At 46.6% G+C, this 20723-nt stretch overlaps 1 protein-coding gene across 3 annotated transcripts; it reads left to right on the top strand.

Annotated features, from left to right (window-relative positions):
- Positions 1-1201: 1201 nt before the first annotated feature.
- On the top strand, positions 1202-17522 carry WHAMM (WASP homolog associated with actin, golgi membranes and microtubules). 3 transcript variants are annotated; one of them, XR_012588956.1, is made up of 11 exons: positions 1202-1849; positions 5119-5292; positions 6628-6778; positions 7299-7468; positions 8180-8345; positions 9322-9509; positions 10987-11073; positions 11158-11253; positions 12293-12869; positions 14591-15564; positions 16222-16676. XR_012588956.1 is itself a non-coding variant. In XM_074600013.1 (10 exons), the coding sequence occupies exons 1-10, from the start codon at positions 1301-1303 to the stop codon at positions 13092-13094; spliced, it is 2166 nt and encodes a 721-aa protein (XP_074456114.1). In that variant the 5' UTR covers positions 1202-1300; the 3' UTR covers positions 13095-13230. The 3 variants fall into 3 exon arrangements, 2 of the variants coding, with proteins under 2 accessions (XP_074456114.1, XP_074456113.1); XM_074600013.1 differs by lacking the exons at positions 14591-15564; positions 16222-16676 and adding an exon at positions 13087-13230; XM_074600012.1 differs by lacking the exon at positions 14591-15564 and having other exon boundaries at positions 1205-1849; positions 16222-17522.
- Positions 17523-20723: the final 3201 nt, after the last annotated feature.

The following is a 20723-nucleotide window of genomic DNA, read 5'->3' as shown; positions in this document are numbered from 1 at the left end:
GGACAGTGGGATGAAGTGCACCCTCAGCAAGTTTGCCAGCCACACCAAGCTGTGTGGAACAGTTGACATGCTGGAGGGATGGGATTCCATCCAGAGGGACCTGGACAGGCTTGAAAGGTGGGCCTGTGTGAACCTCATGAAGTTCAACAAGGCCAAGTGCAAGGTCCTGCACACGGGTTGGGGCAAACCCAAGCACAAATACAGGCTGGGTGGAGAATGGATTGAGAGCAGCCCTGAGGAGGAGGACTTGGGGGTGTTGGTTGACAAGAAGCTCAACATGAGCCGGCAATGTGCGCTCACAGCCCAGAAAACCAACCACATCCTGGGCTGCACCAAAAGTAGCGTGGCCAGCAGGGCGAGGGAGGGGATTCTGCCCCTCTACTTCACTGTCATGAGATCCCACCTGGAGTACTGCATCCAGCTCTGGAGCCCTCGGCATAAGAAGGACATGGATCTGTTGGAGTGGGTCCAGAGGAGGGCCACGAATATGATGAGAGGGCTGGGTCCCCTCTGCTGTGAGGACAGGCTGAGAGAGTTGGGGGTGTTCAGCCTGGAGAAGAGAAGGCTCTGGGGAGACCTTCCAGTACCTAAAGGGGGCCTACAGGAAAGATGGGGAGGGACTCTTGATCAGAGAGTGTAGTAATAGGATGAGGGGTAACAGTTTTAAACAGGAAGATTTAGATTAGATATTAAGAAGAAATCCTTTCCTGTGAGGGCGGTGAGGCACTGGCCCAGGTTGCCCAGGGAAGTTGTGGCTGACCCATCCCTGGAGGTGTTCAAGGCCAGGCTGGATGGGGCTTTGAGCAGCCGGGTCTAGTGGGAGGTGTCCCTGCCCATGGCAGGGGCTTGGGACAAGATGATCTTTAAGGTCCCTTCCAACTCTGACCGTCCTGACATGGCGACTGCCCTGAGGTAACGCCTGTCCTCCCTCCCGCCGCGCTCCGTGTCTCGTGCACCCTGCCCACCGCTCTCCGCGGAAACAACTGCTTGTTTCACAACAATAACTTTTTCTTCTCTTTTTCTTTTTTTTTTTTCCCCTCCTTTACGCGTGCGTGGCACGAGCCCCGCCTCCCACTCTTGTGATTGTTATTTATTTCCCTGCCGGCTGCGTGAGGGCCGCCCGCCCCGCCCCCTCCCGGCAGCCACGCCCCATTCCCGCCCCCCGGCCGACGCCCGGCCAATGGCTCGGCGAGCTGCCGGTGACGCGCCGCGAGGGCCCAGTCCCCCGGCCGGGTTGGCGCGGAACCTCCCCGGCCGGTAAGTTTCTGTTTCGCTCGGCCGGGGCCGCCCCGCCGCCATCATGGACCCGCAGCCCGACAGCTTGGAGGGGTGGGTGGCCGTGCGCGACACCGCCTTCGCCGAGCCTCGGCCGCCGCGACTCCGCTTCCTCGTGGCCTGGAACGGCGTGGAGGGCGCGTTCGCCGTCACCTGCCACGGCCGGGCGGGGGAGGATGCAGCAGCGGCGCAGGCCCCGCAGAGCTGGGCCGGCCTCTTCTCGGCCCCGGCCCTGCGCGGCGTCCACCGGCAGCTGGCGGCCGTCTGCCCGCGCCTGGAGCCCGCCTTCCCCGCCCTGCCGCCCACCCTGCCCGGCGCCGCCACCGGCGGCGGGTTGTGGGCCGTGCTGTTCCCCGGTGGGGCGGCGCCGGGCGAGGCCGAGGTGCAGGAGCTGTGCCGGGAGCTGGAGCGGTACCTGGGCTGGGCCCTGGAGCTCTGCGGCGGCCGTGTGGTGCTGGACGCCCTCTTCGCCGCTGACCGCCGCCGCGACGACGAGTACTTCGAGAGCCTTCACGAGCTCCGCGGGAAGGCCTTGCGCGGCCACCTGGCCCGGGCCAAGGAGGCCCTGCGGCGGGTACGGGCCCCGGGGCCGGGGGGGGGGCGGAGGGGCCGCCCCGCAGCGCTGGCGGGGCCTGAGGGGGCCGGTGGCCTGGGCCGGCCCCGCTGAGGGGCCAGCAGGCGCCTCCGGCCTGGGGCTGTCCCTGGGAGGTGCGGGGTGGGGGTGCTGCAGGGCCGCCCCTGCTCTCCCTGCAGGGAGGAGAAGGTTCCCCTCGGTGTAGGACGGATTTCACCGTCGGTGCTGCAGCAGGGCCGGCAGGTGCTCCTCTCTGAGCCTCGGCTTTAGCAGCTCTTGGTCACTGGGGAGGTACATGCATGAGGCTGGCAGCCTCTCCCGCAGGAGCTTCCCTCACCCGGGTCAGACTCCCACTGGGGTAATGTGAGCAAGGGTGACCAGGTCACTAATGTCACTTTGCTTGTAGTATTGTCCAGTGTTCAGATTAGTGTTGACGCAAACACTTTTTTTGGTTGTCTGGAAACTACTAAGTCAACTTTCTCAAGCACTGAATGTGATCAGTCTTTGTAAGCACCACTTAATAAAGTGGGGAATAATCCAGCTCCGGGTGGGCAGTCAGTGTAAGGCATTGGGGTGCTTACTTAAGCTGCAAGTGCTCCTACGAAAACACCTTGCTAAAAATACCCAGCAGTGTTGTGCAATGGGTGGAATGGTAACCAAAAGGGAGAGGACAATCATGCTCTCGTTTCCTAACCTCCCTATGAAGTACTCGGGCTGCCTGTTTGCAGTGGTGCCTATAATTGGGGAATTCTCAGTCAAGTTTTTTATTAAAAACAAACTGAGCCACGGACCTATGCCAAATAGGTGTTCTGTAGTCAGAGAAGTTGTGTTAAGCTTTTTAAAGTGTCAAATTCTGGCCTAATTATTTTATGAACTAGTGATGACTAGCCCATTCTCCTTTTAGTGCTGTTTCTTCTTGTGTTCCTGGATATTTTTTTTTTTCCCCCCTTGTAGTAAGTCATCTAGTAACATGGTTGCAATAGGACATTGGTACGTTAAAACAATAGATCGCCAGTGTGTTGCTTCTATACTTTTCTTGCAGGATGTTTGCAGTCTATTTCCTGGCAAAGTAAGCTGAAAGGTGTTCAATGAAAATGATTATGCTTCAGGAGAGAGTTAAGACCAGTTGGCTTTAGCCTTCTGTTTCCTATTTCAGTAGTTAACAACTGTGACAACATTACTGTTTCAGAAAGATGCTGTTTTCTAAAAACACAACTTTATTTTACATAAGGTCCATGCACAATGTTGTATACAAAGGCAACAGTTCCCGTAACTGACCATAACAGTTCATGGCCCAGTTAGAAATACTTTCTAGCCACTATGCTTTTTTGCAGGCAACACTAGTATGTACAGCTATGTGGCGGATTGGTGGTTAAGTATAACTCAGTAGCAGTTATTCTGATATTTCCAGCTATGTTTTAGATATGGCTAAACATGCCATAGAGTGGTGGTATATTTGCAGGCTAAATTCATTTTATTGTAGTCTAGACCACGTTACGCAAGAGTCAAGAAATAAAATATGCCTGTTCTGGCACTAAAACTAGCCTTAAGTGTTAGAGCATCCTTCCCTTTTCACATCCATGTCCTTCTCAAATACTTCATCCTCTGGGCCAGGAAATTCATTTTGAAGAATGTAGAAGATACTGGTACAAGATGGAGGAGAGTAGTATTGTGTAAATACTTCTTATGTGTGTATGTTCAAAAACAAAGGGAAAAACCCAAGAGCAATACTGTTACAACCACCACAGGAGTCAGCTGGGCTAATGGCAAACCAGAATTCCATGAAAAGAATATCAGTTTGTGTAAAAGCAAGGATTTTACTTTAAAATGGAAGACAAAAAAAAAAACCCAAACCCTTGCAATGAGTAATTTTCTCATGAGTTGACTCTAAAATTTCACTAATACTTCCCCTGTACTCACTATAAACATTCTCCAGGAGCAGCATGGCCCTCACTGCTTGCTTTGAGTATCGGAACCAGAAAGTGAACTATTGGGTTTCTAGTTGGCCTCAATAGTGGGGGAAAAAGCAGACTGCAGGCTGCTAAATTGCTGCAGGTGGGCTTTAGGACTGTGTCTGAGCTACCGTGAGCTCCTGGGGAAGCCAAAGGGGCCACGGGACTTCTGGGATTATTAGAAATGGTGCAGTTCAGATCCTCTTTTTCCCCTGTCCTTCCTGTGCCAGGCCTGGAGTGTGGGAAATGCCCTTGAGCGGACTTCCATAAATTTTCCATGTGGAAATGCCTCCACAGCTGGGGACTTTGCTCCTGTTGTCTTACCCAGACTAAGCTGGCAAGAGCAAAGGTGGTGGTTTGATTCTAGTGCTTTTCAGTTGCAACACAATCAAGCTTATGTTTCTAATGCCTTTTCTCATTGTTGTAGCACCAGACATCCCCTGTTCCCTTCCCTCCTTACAGAGCTGTAGAGCAAACACTGTCTTTCCAGGAAGGTCTGTGTTTCTCCGTGGAACTTTGCTCTGTTCTCTCAGCTGGCTCACTCTGTCCTGGCACATAGGATGCACCATGGTCTAAGCTAGGTGCTGTCAAAGAAGAATCTTTGAAGCTTGGATTCGTGCCAGTAAATAAGTGCACCCGAGGAGAAGTTTCCAACTTTGTATTTTTTCATAGAAGCAAATAAAGACCTTAAGAAAGGCAGTTGTTCCATGGAAGCGTTACAATTTACAAAGTGTAATATTACTGGAACTGAGATTTGAATAAACTGTTATAAATTATACAAACGTTAAAGGAATGTAACTGCAGGGCGTATCAGGAGTAGAAATCTGTTTCTGAATCCTTATTTTTAAATGGCAATCTGATTTTTCTATGCCCAAAGTCAGAAATTCTGGATCCAGAGACTCCTTTCATATTAGCAGGCACTTAGTAATTGTGGAAGCAATGTGGGAGCTAGTTTAAGAATACCTTACTTGTCCTTCCAGTGCACAGACTTCCCCAGTTTCCTATTTGTGTTTATAAATAGCAGCGACCAAGTCAACTGCACACAGCTATTAGAACTTCTGCGGTGGAAGCCCTAGGCGAGAGTCTCCTTGCAGTCTCCCAATACAATATGCAACAATTAGTGCCTTTAACAGTGTGGTGTTAATGATATTTCCAGCCAGGGGTGGCTGTCGCTGCTGGATGCCTGGCATACGCCTCCTGTGCAGGGGGAAGCCTTGTCTGTTCATCAGATGACAAAGGGCAGGTCCTTCCCACCAAAGCTTGTCAGCACACACAGATGCAAAGCAGCCAAGTCTGATTTACCTTTTATCCCACTAGGTTCTTCAGCAGCATAAAAGTGCTGACACAATGGTGGCTTTGATGAAGGTTTATGAAGAAGAAGACGAAGCTTATCAGGATTTGGTCACCATGGCAACGCAATTCTACCAGTATTTACTGCAGCCCTTCAGAGATATGCGAGAGCTGGCGACACTCTACAAACTGGAAATCCTGGTAGGTCTACCTTTACAAAGTGAAAGGCCAAGTAGGGCATCAGCTGCTCTTGGAGCAGTTTAGACTCAAATCACTTAACATTCCCTACTTCTGTCTGTACATGTTGTTTTTTTTTCCCCTGCCAAGCTACCAAACGTGACTGAGAAATTCAGTTAGGGCAGAACCACCCTCAGAGGTTCTCAAGAGTCCATGGTATTAGCTTGAATAGAACCACATCTGTCTTCCCACCGGTGTCCCACCTCCCTCCGTTTTGAGGAATTAAAGTGTCCCGAAGCTCCACCCCTCTGGGGTTTACTCTCTGGTAGGCTGAATTTACAGAGATCTAAGTAGCCTTTGTTGTGCCACCTTTGGTGGGAGGCTTTGTGACATTGAGAATGCCATCCCCCAGCAATGCTGATGCACCAGATTAACTCAGCTGAGGTAGAACAGACGGCAGAGGAGACCTTATCACACAAAGTAATTCTCTATTGCTGCTACAACCTGCTGGAAGTACAGATTAAAACATGTCAGTTATCACTGTGTTCATTTAATTTTATGTGCATCTTGAACTGGAAGCACATACTGAAAGCTGTGATGCCTCTGGAAAAGACAGCCATCTACTACTTTGATTTTTCCTTAAATAGTCTGTGAAAATTGAAGCGAGCTGTTCTTGAAAAGAGCAGAACAGTTTTAAGTTTAGACTAAGGTTCTTGGATACCAAAGGTCTAAATCTGTGAAGATAAAATACCCAGTATGCTGTACTGAAAATCTAAGTGAAAATTGGAATGGATAAAACAGAAAGGTTGTTTCTGTATAAAAAAACCCTCTAGGGCTCACTAATTCTTTTAAAAAAATATTTGAATACTAGTCTTGCACCCATGTACGCTTTGTGGACTTGAAAATATTCTGTTACATTTCTTTTCTATATCCCTGTTCCTATGTGAAAGAACTGCCAAACTGGAGAACCTGACAGTGCAATGTGCTGTCAACACGTGGGGAAAAATAGAAGAGAACATTGCACGTAGAAGAGTGGTTTTGAGTTACTTTTAGTAACAACTAAAACCACTTGTGTTGGACAAGATTTTTAAGATGATAGTTTAAAAATATTTTAAGAAATAAATCAATCCAAAGTTAAGTGTGAAGTCATAATTGGGAAACAAAGGTTCTGAGTTAGCCCAGAGAAGGAAGAACAGGGCAATACGCAGGCATGAGTAGTGATTCGCTTTGTGTCAGGCGAGGGGAAGGTCATGTTTGCTACTGTACTCTGCCTTGCTTGAAATGTCTCCAAGTATAGCATAACGTGAGCTGCACCACTGTGGTAACCAGTTAGCAACTGAAAGTTTTGTCTCCTTGCAGAAATCCTTGCAGTATGATAATTTGGGGCCTAAAAGAGTAGCTGCTTTGCAGAAAGATGCTGAAGAATGGACTAAGCGGGCTGAGAATGCTGTGCGCTCCATTCAGGATATCACTGTGAACTACTTCAAGGAAACTGTAAAGGCTCTGGCAGGTAATCAGAATGATTTGCACAAAAGGTTGTTCAAATACTTGACTTGGGGGACTGAAAGGTCTTTTTATTACCTTTGCTGCTCGCTCTCTGCAGACCCTGAGGTTAGGATGAGTGTCCAACTTAAGCAGCATTTTATTCACTTATCTTTTAACCAATTTGGTTTACAACTTGCATTTGACTTGCACACACAAACATTATCAAAGCCTGAGACATGCCTGCACACCTCCGAACAAAAACCGTGCACGCTTTTAATGCTTGATATGCAAGCCTCAAGGATTTCAGTGCATTAACTGAATAGATCACTGTGTAACTGTTAAGGCATGTTTCCATGGTAAAATGAAATATTTTACTTACATATATAAAATCATTAATTCAACCTTTTAGTCTTGTAATTTCTAAAGAAGCTTCAGAAATTGTTTAATAGTATCATCACTTTTAGTACTGCAGCTATCGCGGAAACACACGAGGGCTGTAAGTACACTGCATTTCTCATCTCCTGTTGCAATGTTTTAATCTGCAGCAATGGAAAAACAGATGGAACAAGATCAGGAAAGATTTGGTAAAACAGCCTGGGCATCAGCCTTGCCACGACTAGAAAACCTGAAGTGCATGTTAGCTAAAGAAACCCTTCAGCATCTGCGGGCAAGAGAGTTGTGCCTGAAACAGAAGAGAGCTGGCATTCAGAAAAACGTAAGACCTTGAAAAGCCTCCTTTTCTGTCACTGGTTTGTGAAGGGCTGAGCAAAACCTGCCAAAGTGGTCATGGCAGTAGACCATCAAAGTCTTTGTCTGTGAAACAGCTTAGGTTTTCAACATGGTTTTAAGTTGTGGAAAAATGCATGTCTCCAGTTTTTTAAAATGCTTCTGCACATATGAGGACGCTTAGCAAAGGTTAAGATGCATTCTTTTACAGTTCAGGTGTCATGTTAGCATTTGTAATACTAACCTTTAAAATTGTTAGTTTTAGGGAGATAAAGACCAGATATTATTTTCAGAGGACGCTGCAAAATAAAGATACTTACTTGACTTTAATCTTCTGATCTTCTTGATTTGATGCTATCTAACTGCTGCTAGGAGTACCTGACGTTTATTTTCCAAGAGTAGTGTACTGCACTATATATAATTGTCTTCAGGAGCAGTATTATTTGTGCAGATTGTAATGAAGGCTTTCGTGGTAGACTTAAGGTAAAATTACACTTCCTGTTAATAAGGCTCTCTGTTCCTCTGAGTTTCTGCTCCAAGCCATTTCTAAAGTTCTGTGCTTTCCGTACCACTGTGCTTTCCGTACCTAAGCAGCTGCCAGTTAGGCCAGGCTCTGTACAGGTATTTGGGCATCCATGCATGTTTCCGGTGTGCATATTTTGTTATTAATGCTTTTTATTTTCTATTTGGGGCTACACAGATGGAGAACCTCAGTGAACAAGAAGAGAACCTAACTGTAGTGGAGGAGCTGGAAATACACTATTATGAAACCCAGCTGGAATTATATAATGTACAGCTTGAAGTATTAAAACATGAAGAGATGCTGCTTATCGTACAGTTGGACACTTTAAGGAGACATATTCAAGGTAAGAATAAACAAATATTTAAGCACATATCCAAAACACAGGAATGATATGGCCTGCTCTGTTTTCGCTTAAAAAAAAATAAAAATAAAAAAGGAGGATTATCACTGCTCAGGTCTTGATAGTAGAATGCATCGTTGGAAAACACTGATGCTGTGGCACAATCTGGTATTGTGTTTTCTGACTAACTAGACACTAATTTGGCAACACAGTTTAAAAAAAAAAACCCCACACTGGTAGCTGATCTTGATAGCAGCTGTGATATGTGCATGCACTGGTTTAGGGTATGGAATAACTTATATTGGAAATACTTAACGGCGCTTGTAGTTACAGGATCTATGCATAGAAACTGTGGATATCATGACCTGCTGAAATGGGCCCTGAAGTTCATCACAAAGCTGTTGTAGTTTAACAGGTAGAAATTGCAACACCCTGTAATGACAAAAAGAGGTGATTGTAGTTAGATGGTACTTGAGTACTGCTATATTCCAGTTTTAAGTGTCTCTTTGTAACATATTTATGACCAAATTAGGCACCGGTCTTGTTTATGCTTATTTGTTCTTATGAATACTCTATTACCGTGTACGCTGTGAAGTAAATATTGCTCCTGCTTGTTGCATAATTAAAGCCTGGTAAATAGTTAAATAAGTCACCCAGTGTTGATCGGAACAGTCTTCAGTTTTCCAGGAATACTCCAGTTGGTGAAGGTAGGGATTAAAGCACAGAGGGCCATTTGAAAGAGGAAGCTAAACAACAACAAATGCTAACAGCATAAATTTGATCCTGCAAAGCGCCCCTGTGAGTAACATCACATGTTTGCGTAAGGCTTTGAAGGACCAAGCTCGGCTCTGGAGCATTAGACTTTCTACTAACTCACTCACTGCCTTCAGTGGCTTTTAAAATGTCATTAGTTCTTGAAATGTTTAAATAACTGTGGCAAGTTTTGGTTTTTTTAAAAAAATGCCAAATGCCTTTTTAGAGAAACAGGATGAAGTTGTTTACTATGATACATGTGAAAATCCTGAGGAGCTCAAGGTCATTGAACAGACAATGGGACAACATTACGCTAACTTGTCAGAAATGACGATGCTGAGGCAGAAGACTAAGCAGTTGGAGACAAAGCGTGGGACTGTCTGTGCGAGGAGAGCCTACCTCAGGAACAAAAAAGTAAATGCAGTCCTGGAGATGTGCATTTTCTTTAGCTGATGTCTTGACTCACGAGGGATGGACAGGAAACAACTAGGGAAGCTTTGGGTGGAGCGTGCAAGATGATACATGGCTCAGTACTGAGGCCACCAAACAGAAAGAGGGGCAATGTGATTTTGAGGCAGCTTTACACTCCGCTGTGTGGTGCAAGTGCCTCTCTAGTTTAAGAGAGCACAAACTGACGTGGATGACCCAGGAGGTGTTCCCCTATCAGCTAAACCTTACCAGGGCCCCGCTGTGACCAGCTGGAGCTTTGCCCTGGCAGAGTTTTACAAAGCAGCTGCAGTAAAGGAGGAAACCTGGCCTGCAATGAAGGAAGCTGCAGTGACAGAGCAACCCACACAGGGATACTGACTTTACCTTTGAATGGGGGGGAGCGGGGGGGAATTCAACTGTTGCAATTCTCTCTCCAGCCTCTCAGTTCTGTGGAAAGGGCAGTTTTTTCCTTTGCTTCCCATTCATAGCAGACGCTAGGAAGACAAGTGAGATCACAGTTGACTCTCAGGAACTTTCCCAGTGAGCTGAGCTTACCTTACACTTGCACAGTCATGCTGGGGCAGAGACCAGAGATTTAAGCTCAAGTCTGTCTAGCCTTTTACCCCTCACTAGCCTGGACAAAATGGGAATGACATTGGAAATGTTTTGTGAGCCATCATTGTCTCTTGCTTGCAACTGCTTCCTCATCAGACGCTTCTTTTGCTTCTGTTTTCATTCACTTAATTGCTGTCTGTTGGTTATGTAACACTAAAGCCAAGTGCCAGATGATTTGCAAATGCTTACCCAGCCATGTGGATAATCCCCCGCTGTACAGTGACAAATAGCGACTCCCAGAGAAAATATTGAAGCCTGCAGCTTCTCTGCGGCACTTTGTTACTAACAGAAGGTACCCCTGTTAGGCATTCATTGTGCTTCCTGTACCTTTGCTTCCCTGGCTTTTGTATTTGTGAGCTATGGCAAATAAGGGGCAGAGGGAAAGTAGCCTTGTATTTTTGTAATGCCCTGCTAGCTTCCCGCTTGCCTTCTTCCTCATGTCTTTGCACCCCTGCCCTCCAGCTGGTACCTGGGTGAAATTTCTTCAGAGCTTGTTTCTGCCTTTTTTTTTTTTCCTTCTCCTTTTTTTTAAACCTAATTGTAATGCAGAGGGATCAGTTCAGATCTGGGTCTATTTCCTCTGCAGCATGAATAACCCTAATAGGTTATTATACACTAATTAGGAGAAAAAAGATCCCATTTGCTTTAGCCATGAAGGAGTCCCACAGGCTTCACCTTCAGGGTCTCACACATCTGCCATAGGTTGAGCTTAGCCATCCTTCTTGGCACAGCCAAGCACTTAGCCTCGGTCGCTGTTTAGTGGCTTCTGCACAGGAGTTAATGGCACAGATGGTGCACAGTAAATGTGAACTAACCGAGGGTTGCATGAATTTTGCTATTCTACCAGGATCAATGTGAAGCAAGCCATCAGCAGAGACTGCAACAGGCAGAAGAGAGCAAAAAACGCTTTCTGCAGCATCACAGCATTCAGATAGTGAGTACTGAATAGCAGCCTTGGAGAATGTAGCAGCTGCTTGTTTTCACACACTAATGCTTGCTTACTTCTATTTTAATGCAGAAGAGAGACAAGCAAAAAGAGGAGGAGAAAAAGAAAAAAGCTTGGATAAGCCAGGAACGTCAGAAAACACTGGAGAGGCTGAAAACATTCAGGGAGGCAAGTACTGTGAACTATAGTAGTCCAAAATGGTGTCAAAACACAGCATCAGAAAGTAGCCGTAGCTCATGTGTGAGCGCGGTCCAAACCAGAGACCACCATCTGGATGACCATGAGCCAGCAATGTGCCCTTGCGGCCAAGAAGGCCAGTGGCATCCTGGGGTGCATCAAGAAGAGTGTGGCAAGCAGCTCCAGGGAGGTCATCCTTCCCCTCTACTCTGCCCTGGTGAGGCCGCACCTGGAGTACTGTGTCCAGTTCTGGGCTCCCCGGTTCAAGAAGGACAGGGAACTGCTGGAGGGGGTACAGCAAAGGGCTACTGAGATGATTAGGGGACTGGAACACCTCTCTTATGGAGAAAGGCTGAAGGATTTGGGTCTCTTCAGCTTGGAGAAAAGACGACTGAGGGGGGATCTTAATCAATGCTTATAAATACTTAAAGGGTGGGTGTCAGGAGGATGGGGCCAGACTCTTCTCAGTGGTGCCTGGGGACAGGACAAGAGGCAATGGGCACAAACTTGAGCATAGGAAGTTCCACCTAAACATGAGGAGGAACTTCTTTACTTTGAGGGTGGCGGAGCACTGGCACGGGCTGCCCAGAGAGGTGGTGGAGTCTCTGTCTCTGGAGACATTCAAAACCCACCTGGATGCGTTCCTGTGCAACCTGCTCTGGGTGACCCTGCTCTGGCAGGGGAGTTGGACTAGATGATCTCCAGAGGTCCCTTCCAGCCCTACCGTTCTGTGATTCTGTGATCTGGATAGCCTAAAAAGAGGATTGTGTGTAATTGTGTGTAATCTAAAGGATTAAATACACTAAGGTTATAGTTTCCAGATGCAGAGCCTGTTGCAAAGAATAGAAGTGAGGAAATGACTTTAAAAGAAATACCTTGATATTCATTTGAATATGTTCAGGGTTGAATTTTCTACTTGAATGGGTGAATGGGACAGGTCTGTACTCTGTGGCTTTTTTGTTTCTCTGGGATTGATGTTTTGACCAGTCCAATGGAGATGTGACCTTCTGCCTTATGATTTGTTTTTCAGAAGTGTCCAGCTCATGTTGTTTTGAAAACATCTCGTCCCCAACCTCTCAGTCCCAAGTTGCCACGAAGCATCACTCAGCAGGTTGCAGTAATGTCCCGTCCACGTTCATCAAGAGCAAGGGTAGCTCCAGAGCAGCCAAAGAGCATACTGCTAGTAGAAGCCAAAGAATCAAAAGCTGCACATCAGAATACCCCAGCGGATATCCCTGTCCAGATCTTTGTTACTGATGGTGACACAGAGCAACAAAAGCACAGCGAGGGACCATCCTCCTCACCACCATCACCACCTCCAGGACTGATGGTCTCTCCATCCTCCCCACCATCACCACCTCCGGGATTGATGGTCTGTCCATCCTCCCCACCACCACCGCCTCCAGGACTGACGGTTTCTCCATCCTCCCCACCACCACCACCTCCTCCACCCCCTCCTCCCCCACCTCCCCCTTTACCTCTCCAGTTAAAGACACCGTCAGCAACAGAGGATAAGCCACTTCCCCTTAGCGCCGATGGCCCCACAGAGAGCCCTGCACTGCACAAACAGGATGACTCATCCAGGAGGTCTATAAATAATTACATAGGTAAGAAGGCTCACATAGACTGGTGGTGTTTTCTTCGTTTCCTGTATTTCTCTGTTCTCCCTCTCTCTGGTTCTGGTCAGCAATAGTGTGAAGTCTTGCTTAAGAGAAGGAAGCTCTTGGAAAGCTTAGTCTAATGAACCACATATGATAACACTGACCATAACTCAGGATGTTAAATGAGTAACCATGATTTGTGTATTCTGTTTGCACTTCACAGGGTTCTGATGCTCGCAGTGTGTGACTCGGTGTTTTTGGGGAAGTGCTGTCAAATTGGACAGGTCAATCTTTTAGGACATTTGAACTTGAATCTGCTGGAATCCTACATTATTAAGTACAGCCTTACAGGTTTAAACCGTGTGTTGTGGTTTAACCCCAGCTGGCAACCAACCACCACGCAGCCACTCGCTCACTCCCCCCCAGTGGGATGGGGGAGAGAATCAGAGTATAAGTGTGAGAAAACTCATGGGTTGAGATAAAGACAGTTTAACAAGTAAAGCAAAAGCCCCCAACATGAGCAAAGCAAAACAAGGGCTTAATTCATTGCTTCCCATTGGAAGGCAGGTTTTCAGCCATCTCCAGGAAAGCAGGGCTCCATCACATGTAACAGTTTCTTGGGAAAACAAATGCCATCACTTTGAACATCCCCCACTTCCTTCTTTCCCCAGCTTCATATACTGAGCAGGACGTCGTATGGTGTGGGATATCCCTTTGGTCAGTTGGGGTCAGCTGTCCCTGCTGTGTCTCCTTTGAACTTTTTGTGCACCCCCGGCCTACTCACTGGTAGGGTGGTACGAGGAGCAGAAAAGGCCTTGAGAGCTTAGCAAGAATCACAACCAGCAATCTGCTATCAATGCTATTTCCCATCCCGTATCCAAAACATAGCACTACATCAGCCTGCTCCTAAGAAATTCGTCTCTGCCCCAGCTGAAACCGTGACACCATGCTTAATCACAGCACTGCTAGTTCTGTGGAGATCTTAATTCAGGACCTGCCTTTCTCATGACGCTGAAAATCCCACTGCTGTAATAGGTAGGAAAATGTCAGAAGAAATTCCAAGGAGAGAGGGGTTTATTCATGTTGTTTGGCGAGAGGCAACTTTTATTACCAGGTTTGTTCTTGCTGCAATTTTGCAACTTTTGGACCGAATGTTATATTTTGATTAAGGATTAATCACCTGTCCAGTCAGAAGACCACAGTGGGTAAATTTGTGGTTGTCCTATGGCTCCACTTTAGTGTTGTGATTTATGTACTCCAGAGCTAGCAGTTGGGCTGCTCGCATTTCTAAGGTCTGCACAGCCCGAGTCCACTTAGAATTTGCTTGGTTTCTAAATACGGATTTCTTAAGGGCATTTGTGCAGAATTCAACCAGGATTTGAAAGGCAGGTGGATAACTTTGGCACACTAACATTCCCAGGGCAAAAATTCTGTTCTGCTACACCTCTGCTTTGTTAGCAAGATCATGCAGGTGTAATTGAAGGCTGAACTTGGCAATTGAAACAGTAGTTTGAATGAGAATAGAGCTCAGCAGCCTCCCGAGGCCGCACTGGTTACATCCTGCTAACAGGCTTATTTTTATCTCTAAAGCAAGCAGATATTTTTACTATGTCAGGGAGATTGATCTAAGTTGGAAGGCAGCAATTTTTTATTGTCGTTTTTCACAGTGGAGCTTATGCTAGAATGAAGCACGTCTTTAAATGCGGTACATTCCTTTTCCTTTTCAGACTATTCACAATACCTCTAAGCAGCCTTTATATCCTCTCAGTTAAGAGGCAAACCGCAGGCAGAAATCCCAAGGAAAGTTCAGCATTTTCAGTTCTTCCAAGGTGCGGGGAAGTACGAGGGCTGAGGCAGTCGAGGTACCATGCCAAGCTGCCGCGCATCCAGTGGATCAGTGAGCGGACTTCAGTCTGGGAAGTCCGTGGGATAACTCCGCCACAGATACTCTGAAGCAGCTTTGATCAGCAGCAGGAGTTGTACGCCAGGGCAGTCTGACTGCTGCTGGAACAGCCTTGCTAGTAGCTACTACTTACTACCATTCACAGCCTAACATTGATGTTCCTACACTGTTTTTGGATAAGAAAAATCCTGTTTTGTTTATTGGAGAGATCTGGTTGGTTGTTTACACCCATTTCATGAAGAAAACCAGCATGCTAATTGCTGCAATAGTAATCGATAAAATACTGCCACAGGAACTTACTGAAACAGCTTCATAACCAGGTTGGTTTTAGTTAGACGTGGGCTACTCATGTCTTTGCACGTGAAAAGCCAGGAGAGGTTTATATTCTGGTGTTGAAAATATTGTCTGTAATGCGTTAACATCCTTTCCAAGGGGAACTTCTTTTATAATTTGTGAGTCTGAGTAGTCTTTTACCAGGCAGCCCATTTGATTAATAGACTTCAGGTTTACTTGAAGCCTTTGTAAGACAACTTGGTGCATCTTTGCTCGATCCTTGTCTGGCGTCTCAAGTCTTTGAAGGTACCACAGATTTAGCAGAATGTTACGTTTCGAGCGCTTGATGTTAATCGTGTAACCTTCTGTGCACTGCACATGGCAAAAATACTTGTAGCCGTGAGGCACAGATGGTCTGAACCTGTGGCCGAAGGAGTCGACTGCTGTCCAGGGAAGCTGCCTCCCTCCCCGACAGTCTGAAGCAGCAACAGAGACTCCAACAGAAGGATTAAAACCCAAATTACGGTGTGTATGAAGAGAACTAGTGGAAGCTCTCTCAGTGTGATGTCCTTTATGGTCTGAAGTTCAGAAACGTACACCTGAGATTTAAATCACGCTGTAAAAGGGGAATTATTTTTGAAGTCCATCCGGAAAAGAGCTGCCTGCCTGCTCAGGGCCTGATCTGGCTCCCACTGACTTCAGTGGTGCAGTTTCAAGCCCTTTTGCTCAAATCCTTTCGTTTTTCTCTTGGCTGAGCAGAAATGCAATTGACAGTCTCAGCAGGCATCTGAGCGAGCTAGGAGGAATACTAGATTGTTGCTAATACAGAATACAAGAGGTTTTTTCGTTCAGTGAAATTTTTTTGAAAGCCCATAAAGTTGTAATGAAAAAGAAGCATCCTCCTTTGCGTATAATTTCTTGCTTAAAGCACAACCTTGTATAATGTTGAAAAGGCGTTGGATTCTCAATTCAAGATGTAAAAGCTTTAACTGCTTTTTAAAAGCAGTTCCAGAGCCTGGTTGTTGCAGAAGCTTGAAAGAGCCTGTGCCAGAACAGACCAGTCTTTTTCCTGTCTCCAGCAAAGATGAAAGGAAGACTCCTGAGCACTTGAGTAGGGTTTTATACCTTTGAGTGGGGCTGTCTTGTTCGTTCTTCTGGTAACAATAGATTTATCTGTTGCAGGTTCCATGGACGAGGTTTTGGCTTCTCTAAAACGCGGTGAAGTTCATCTTCGCAAAGTGGAACAGCCAAATCCATATGCGTCTGTAAAAGACAACATCCTCTCTGCCATAAGGCAAGGAGTTAAACTAAGGAAAGTGAATCGAGATACAGAGAAAGATGTCAGTAAAGGATCCGCTAATGAGCTAGAGAGAAGCATTAAGGCAGCCATCCAGAGAATTAAGAAAGTGTCTGCTGATTCGGAAGAGGAGGAGAACAATGATCAGAATAATGGAGAATGGGACAGCTAACCAATTTAGAGTAACAGACTTACTGACTGGAACAGCACGTGTCTCATTTTGCACGTTGTGGAAGACTGTCCCTTTCAGAAGGAAAACCAGTGTGATTGTGTGTTCTCATAGTCCGAAATGTCTTGTAAAAGAATCCTGTTGATTTTCCTATAAGAGCTGCGGATTCTTATTTTTGCATGAGAAATCATACTCCAAATTATGCTTGCATTAATAGGTATTTCTGCTCAACCATGTAGAGTTTTCACCACATCTGAAGACAGCTAAAGTGTTGGATTGAAACATACTTCATTTAGATTGTTACTACACGGTGGGTAATGCTATCACAACAAAATTTAAGGAGTGAAAAACTAACTGAAAATCTGTTTTGTCAGATAAAAGTAGAACAAAATCTGTGGTGACAGAGGCAGACCAGAAGACTTAGCACAATCTGGAACCTCTCATTCCTACCTCCATTATCCAGAAAATTCTTTAACATTTTGCTTGTCTAATATAGCTCACTCTAATAACTACATGGATTCTTCATTTATCATTATGTTATAAAGTGTGCACTTAAGAATGGGCTTGGTAACGCCGATTGGAAAAATTACGATCAAGTTTGAAATAAACACTACTGTAGTAATTACTGAAAAGTTTACTTTTTAGCTGGAAGCTTAAATATAGAGGATTTTTAGATGGTAAATGTTTTTCATACATCTGCATTTACAATGAACTGTTGGCGTGAAAGCAGGCCAATATATTGTATATAATATTTTCTGAGATCTAGCCCTGTAATACAGAGCTGCATTTCTCCACTGAGAACATCAATATGTGTTTGTAACTACTTTCATGAATTTAAATTACCCGATAGCCTTATAAATGGCAGATATTTGCATTGTGCCTGGAACCTGACTATTTAAAAATTCAACTACATTCAATTTAGAGACTGTTTCTATTTTGGGTAGATAGTGACAAAAATGATTCAAAGTTTCTTTTGGAGCTTATACTGACCTTTAATAAAAATATATCCGGACAGAAGTAGCGGAGTCAGAGTGCTCTCATTTTAGGATGCTGCTGGGAAGTAAGCATTGCTTACACCGTGCTGCTCTGGGTTTTGATAGCAAGTGGCAGCCATACAGCAACTGTGCTCTGTCACGAGCCGTATATGGAAATGCCCTTATTTTCTCAAATATTTATGAATTGTAATTGTAATCTGTTTAATCAGCACGGTAAATATGTGTGCAACAGTTTTCATGCGAGAAGCAGAAGCAGCAGCTGGGGGTTCATTTCTTACTGTTTCAGCACCTATTGCTGTTTGGAAGCCAGAAAAAAATGACCTTTTTTTTTTTGTGTCCACTACCATCAAGCCAAATGGAGAGACGAGCGGTGTCGGCGGCAGCACAGGTCAGTTCTGCACGCTCAGGCTTTCCCGCGCCCACGCACTCCTGCCGAAGGCAGCTCCGAGTCCAACACAGAGCCCTTCCACGTTTTATTGCTACGGTTGAATCCTCAGCTAGTGTGCTAGGGAGTTCAGCGCGGCAGTTTAAAGTATGCAGAGAGTAAGTGGGTTGCAATTCCTCCAACAAATCTTACGGCTTTTGTGTGTTTAAGAGCAGCAGTTTGACCCAGGAGAGGCCATATGAGTAACAGCAGCCCTGGACGGTGATTTCTCCTACCTAGAGTTGTGGAACCGTACCTGGAGCTCGGGTAGGGGCTGATCGCAGGTGTTCAACATCCCAGGCTGTAAAACTTCCTTAAAAGCTGACTCAGAAACCACCTGAACCCACCTGTTTTTCTGAATCCCACTTCGTTTGCAGTGCGGGCAACAGACCTGGTCTGTTAAAGATGTGCTGCGGCGATTTTCTAGTTGGGGTGGAAGAGTTCACCTCTGTCAAATACCCCTGCCGCTTGGTTCGCTACCAAACTCTGAAGGATGCGACTCGGCAGAGGTGAGCCCTGATGGGAACAGGGCTCCCAGGAGGCAGAGCAGCCCTTGCACACCCTGGAGACAATGGTGGGGTCCCGGCCGTGCCTGCGGGTGCTGCCGGAGCATGAGCGCTCCCGGACATCAGAAACTTGACCAGGGAAAATACCAAAAGCATGGTGTTAGCGTAAAGAAGAGAAGGCGAGAGAGCAGCTTTCAAACACATAAGAGGCTGCTGCAAAGAGGAGGGGAGTAATTTGTTCTGCGTGTTCACAGGGAGATAACGGGTTTAAATTACAGCCAGGAGGATCGGGTAAGGGGAGGAAAACCTTTGTAACAAACAGGGAGAGCAGAGAGGTGCAGGGACAAATTGCCTGGGAAGGTGGTGGAGTTTCTGGCTGTCTTTCAGAGCAGCTCAGACGAACAGCCCCCGAGGTGCTGCTGGAAGGGCTGCGGCGCTGCGGCAGGGCCAGACGATGGATGCGAGCGCGCTGCTGTGCTGCCCTGCGGCTCCCTGTGCTCTGTGGGGGAAGGCACAGCTCATTTTGCAAGAAATGCCCAAATGTAAGATGACTAGAAAAAAAAACCCTTACTGAATCACCCTCAGATTTTTCCTCTATCTCTCCATGACTATGACCTGCCCTGTGCCGCTGGCAAGGGGCTGTGGAGGGAATGGCGGGTAGGAGATGGCCCCGGTGCCCCTGCTTCACCCCAGGTTGATGAGGGGGTCAGGAGGAGAGAGGCCTTAATCTGGATTTGAGCTCAGGCTCCAGCAGGCGCCTTCCCACCACGGCAGGTTTGGTGCCACGGGCTTTTAGCCACGTGCAGGGGCTGGTGGGCAAAATGAGAAACTGGAGGGGCGGGTTGGCTCTGGGGTGACCAGCTCTACAGGACTACAGTAACATTAACCCGCAAAACTGCTGCGACAGCTTTTTGACATTTAAGACCCTTCTTAAAATAGCTTACTCTGGGCTAGTAAAAGAATCCCTCGATGGGAATAGTCTGCCCTAACCATCCAGCTGCAGAAATTGCTTTGTTTAAACTGAAAAAAATGCAGTTGGCTGGCTTTAGAGAGTTAATAATGCACAGATTTGCTGGAAAGCCCGGTAATGAGGTAAAAAGAGATCAATTTCTATAAATCAGCATTGCTGTGGCTTGTGATGTCTCTGACTAGACGTGGGCAGCCCAGACAGCAGCTGCCAGTATTTTTAGGGAGGCTTAAAGTTAATGTATTCAAAGATGACTTGGTCTGACTAAAGGAATTGCACTTTGAAATCCCAGGGCTTTGATCACAGCAAGAGGAGAGTCGCGGCAGCGTTACGCAGCGCACGGAGCACCGTGGCCATAGCCGGTAATGTCAGTGCGGCTATGGATTTGTCAGCATTTCTGTCAACATGCTGTTTTTCAGGATTTATGAAGCTCCTCCATGACCAGCCCCAGTCCAGCACGCAGGGCTAACTCACAGGCTGGATGCTGGCTTTTTTTTCCCCTGCAAAATGGTATTGAATCAAGCAAATCAAGTCTGAGTGTGACCACTCTGAAGTGATCCAGGCTCTGATCTTACAGGGGCTGGAGCAAGTATGTCACTTCACTCGTGCCAGTTCAAAGAGCCTCTTTGAATTAATTTAATACTATTTGGAAATTGATGCTGATTTATATAATGTGCTCATGCCAAAAAAAGCCTGTCCTCCCCTATGCGCTTCTCAGCAACACGGAACACCATGTCTGCCGGTCATGGAATTACTGCTGTTTGTACAAGGGATGAGGAATGTGTCCAGAGCTGGGAGATGCCCCTTCCTCACCACCAGTGCTTGGGAACTGCGGGCGTTTCTATACACAGAGAGCTACGAACACGCTATAAATGTTCTTCACCTAATACCAAATTGTATTAAAAACTCCAGTGCCTGTCTCCATTCCAACCACATGAGTGTTCCTTCTCCTTGGCTGTTTTCGGAGATGCCTGGTTGGAAGTGGCTGGTGTGCAGCACGGGCAGCCGGCTCCCCCATGCCAGCCGCACTGTGCCTCCCTGTTAAACACAAGAAAAAAAGCCCAAATCCACTCAATTGCTATTTCTGCCAAAAATCAAGGTTTAACCTGGTCTTCAGAGGGCCTTTCCTCCTCTTCCCCTGGCAGAGGAGCCGGCCCAGGGGATGGTGTTGCCCACTGCCCTGCCAGCCACCCTGAGCCAGAGCTGAACTCCCAGCGGTGCCACCACCAGCCTCCTGCTACCCCTCGTGTCCCAGAGGCCACAGAAACCCAGTGGGACCTACGGGGACTATTGACCGTGTCTGGGTTTGAAGTGGTGCCCGGGAAG

This window comes from Larus michahellis, chromosome 9 (genome assembly GCF_964199755.1).
Source record: "Larus michahellis chromosome 9, bLarMic1.1, whole genome shotgun sequence".
Classification (NCBI taxonomy): Eukaryota; Metazoa; Chordata; class Aves; order Charadriiformes; family Laridae; genus Larus; species Larus michahellis.
The sequence above is the reverse complement of the archived record's forward strand: the minus strand, read 5'-3'. Positions and strand labels throughout refer to the sequence as shown.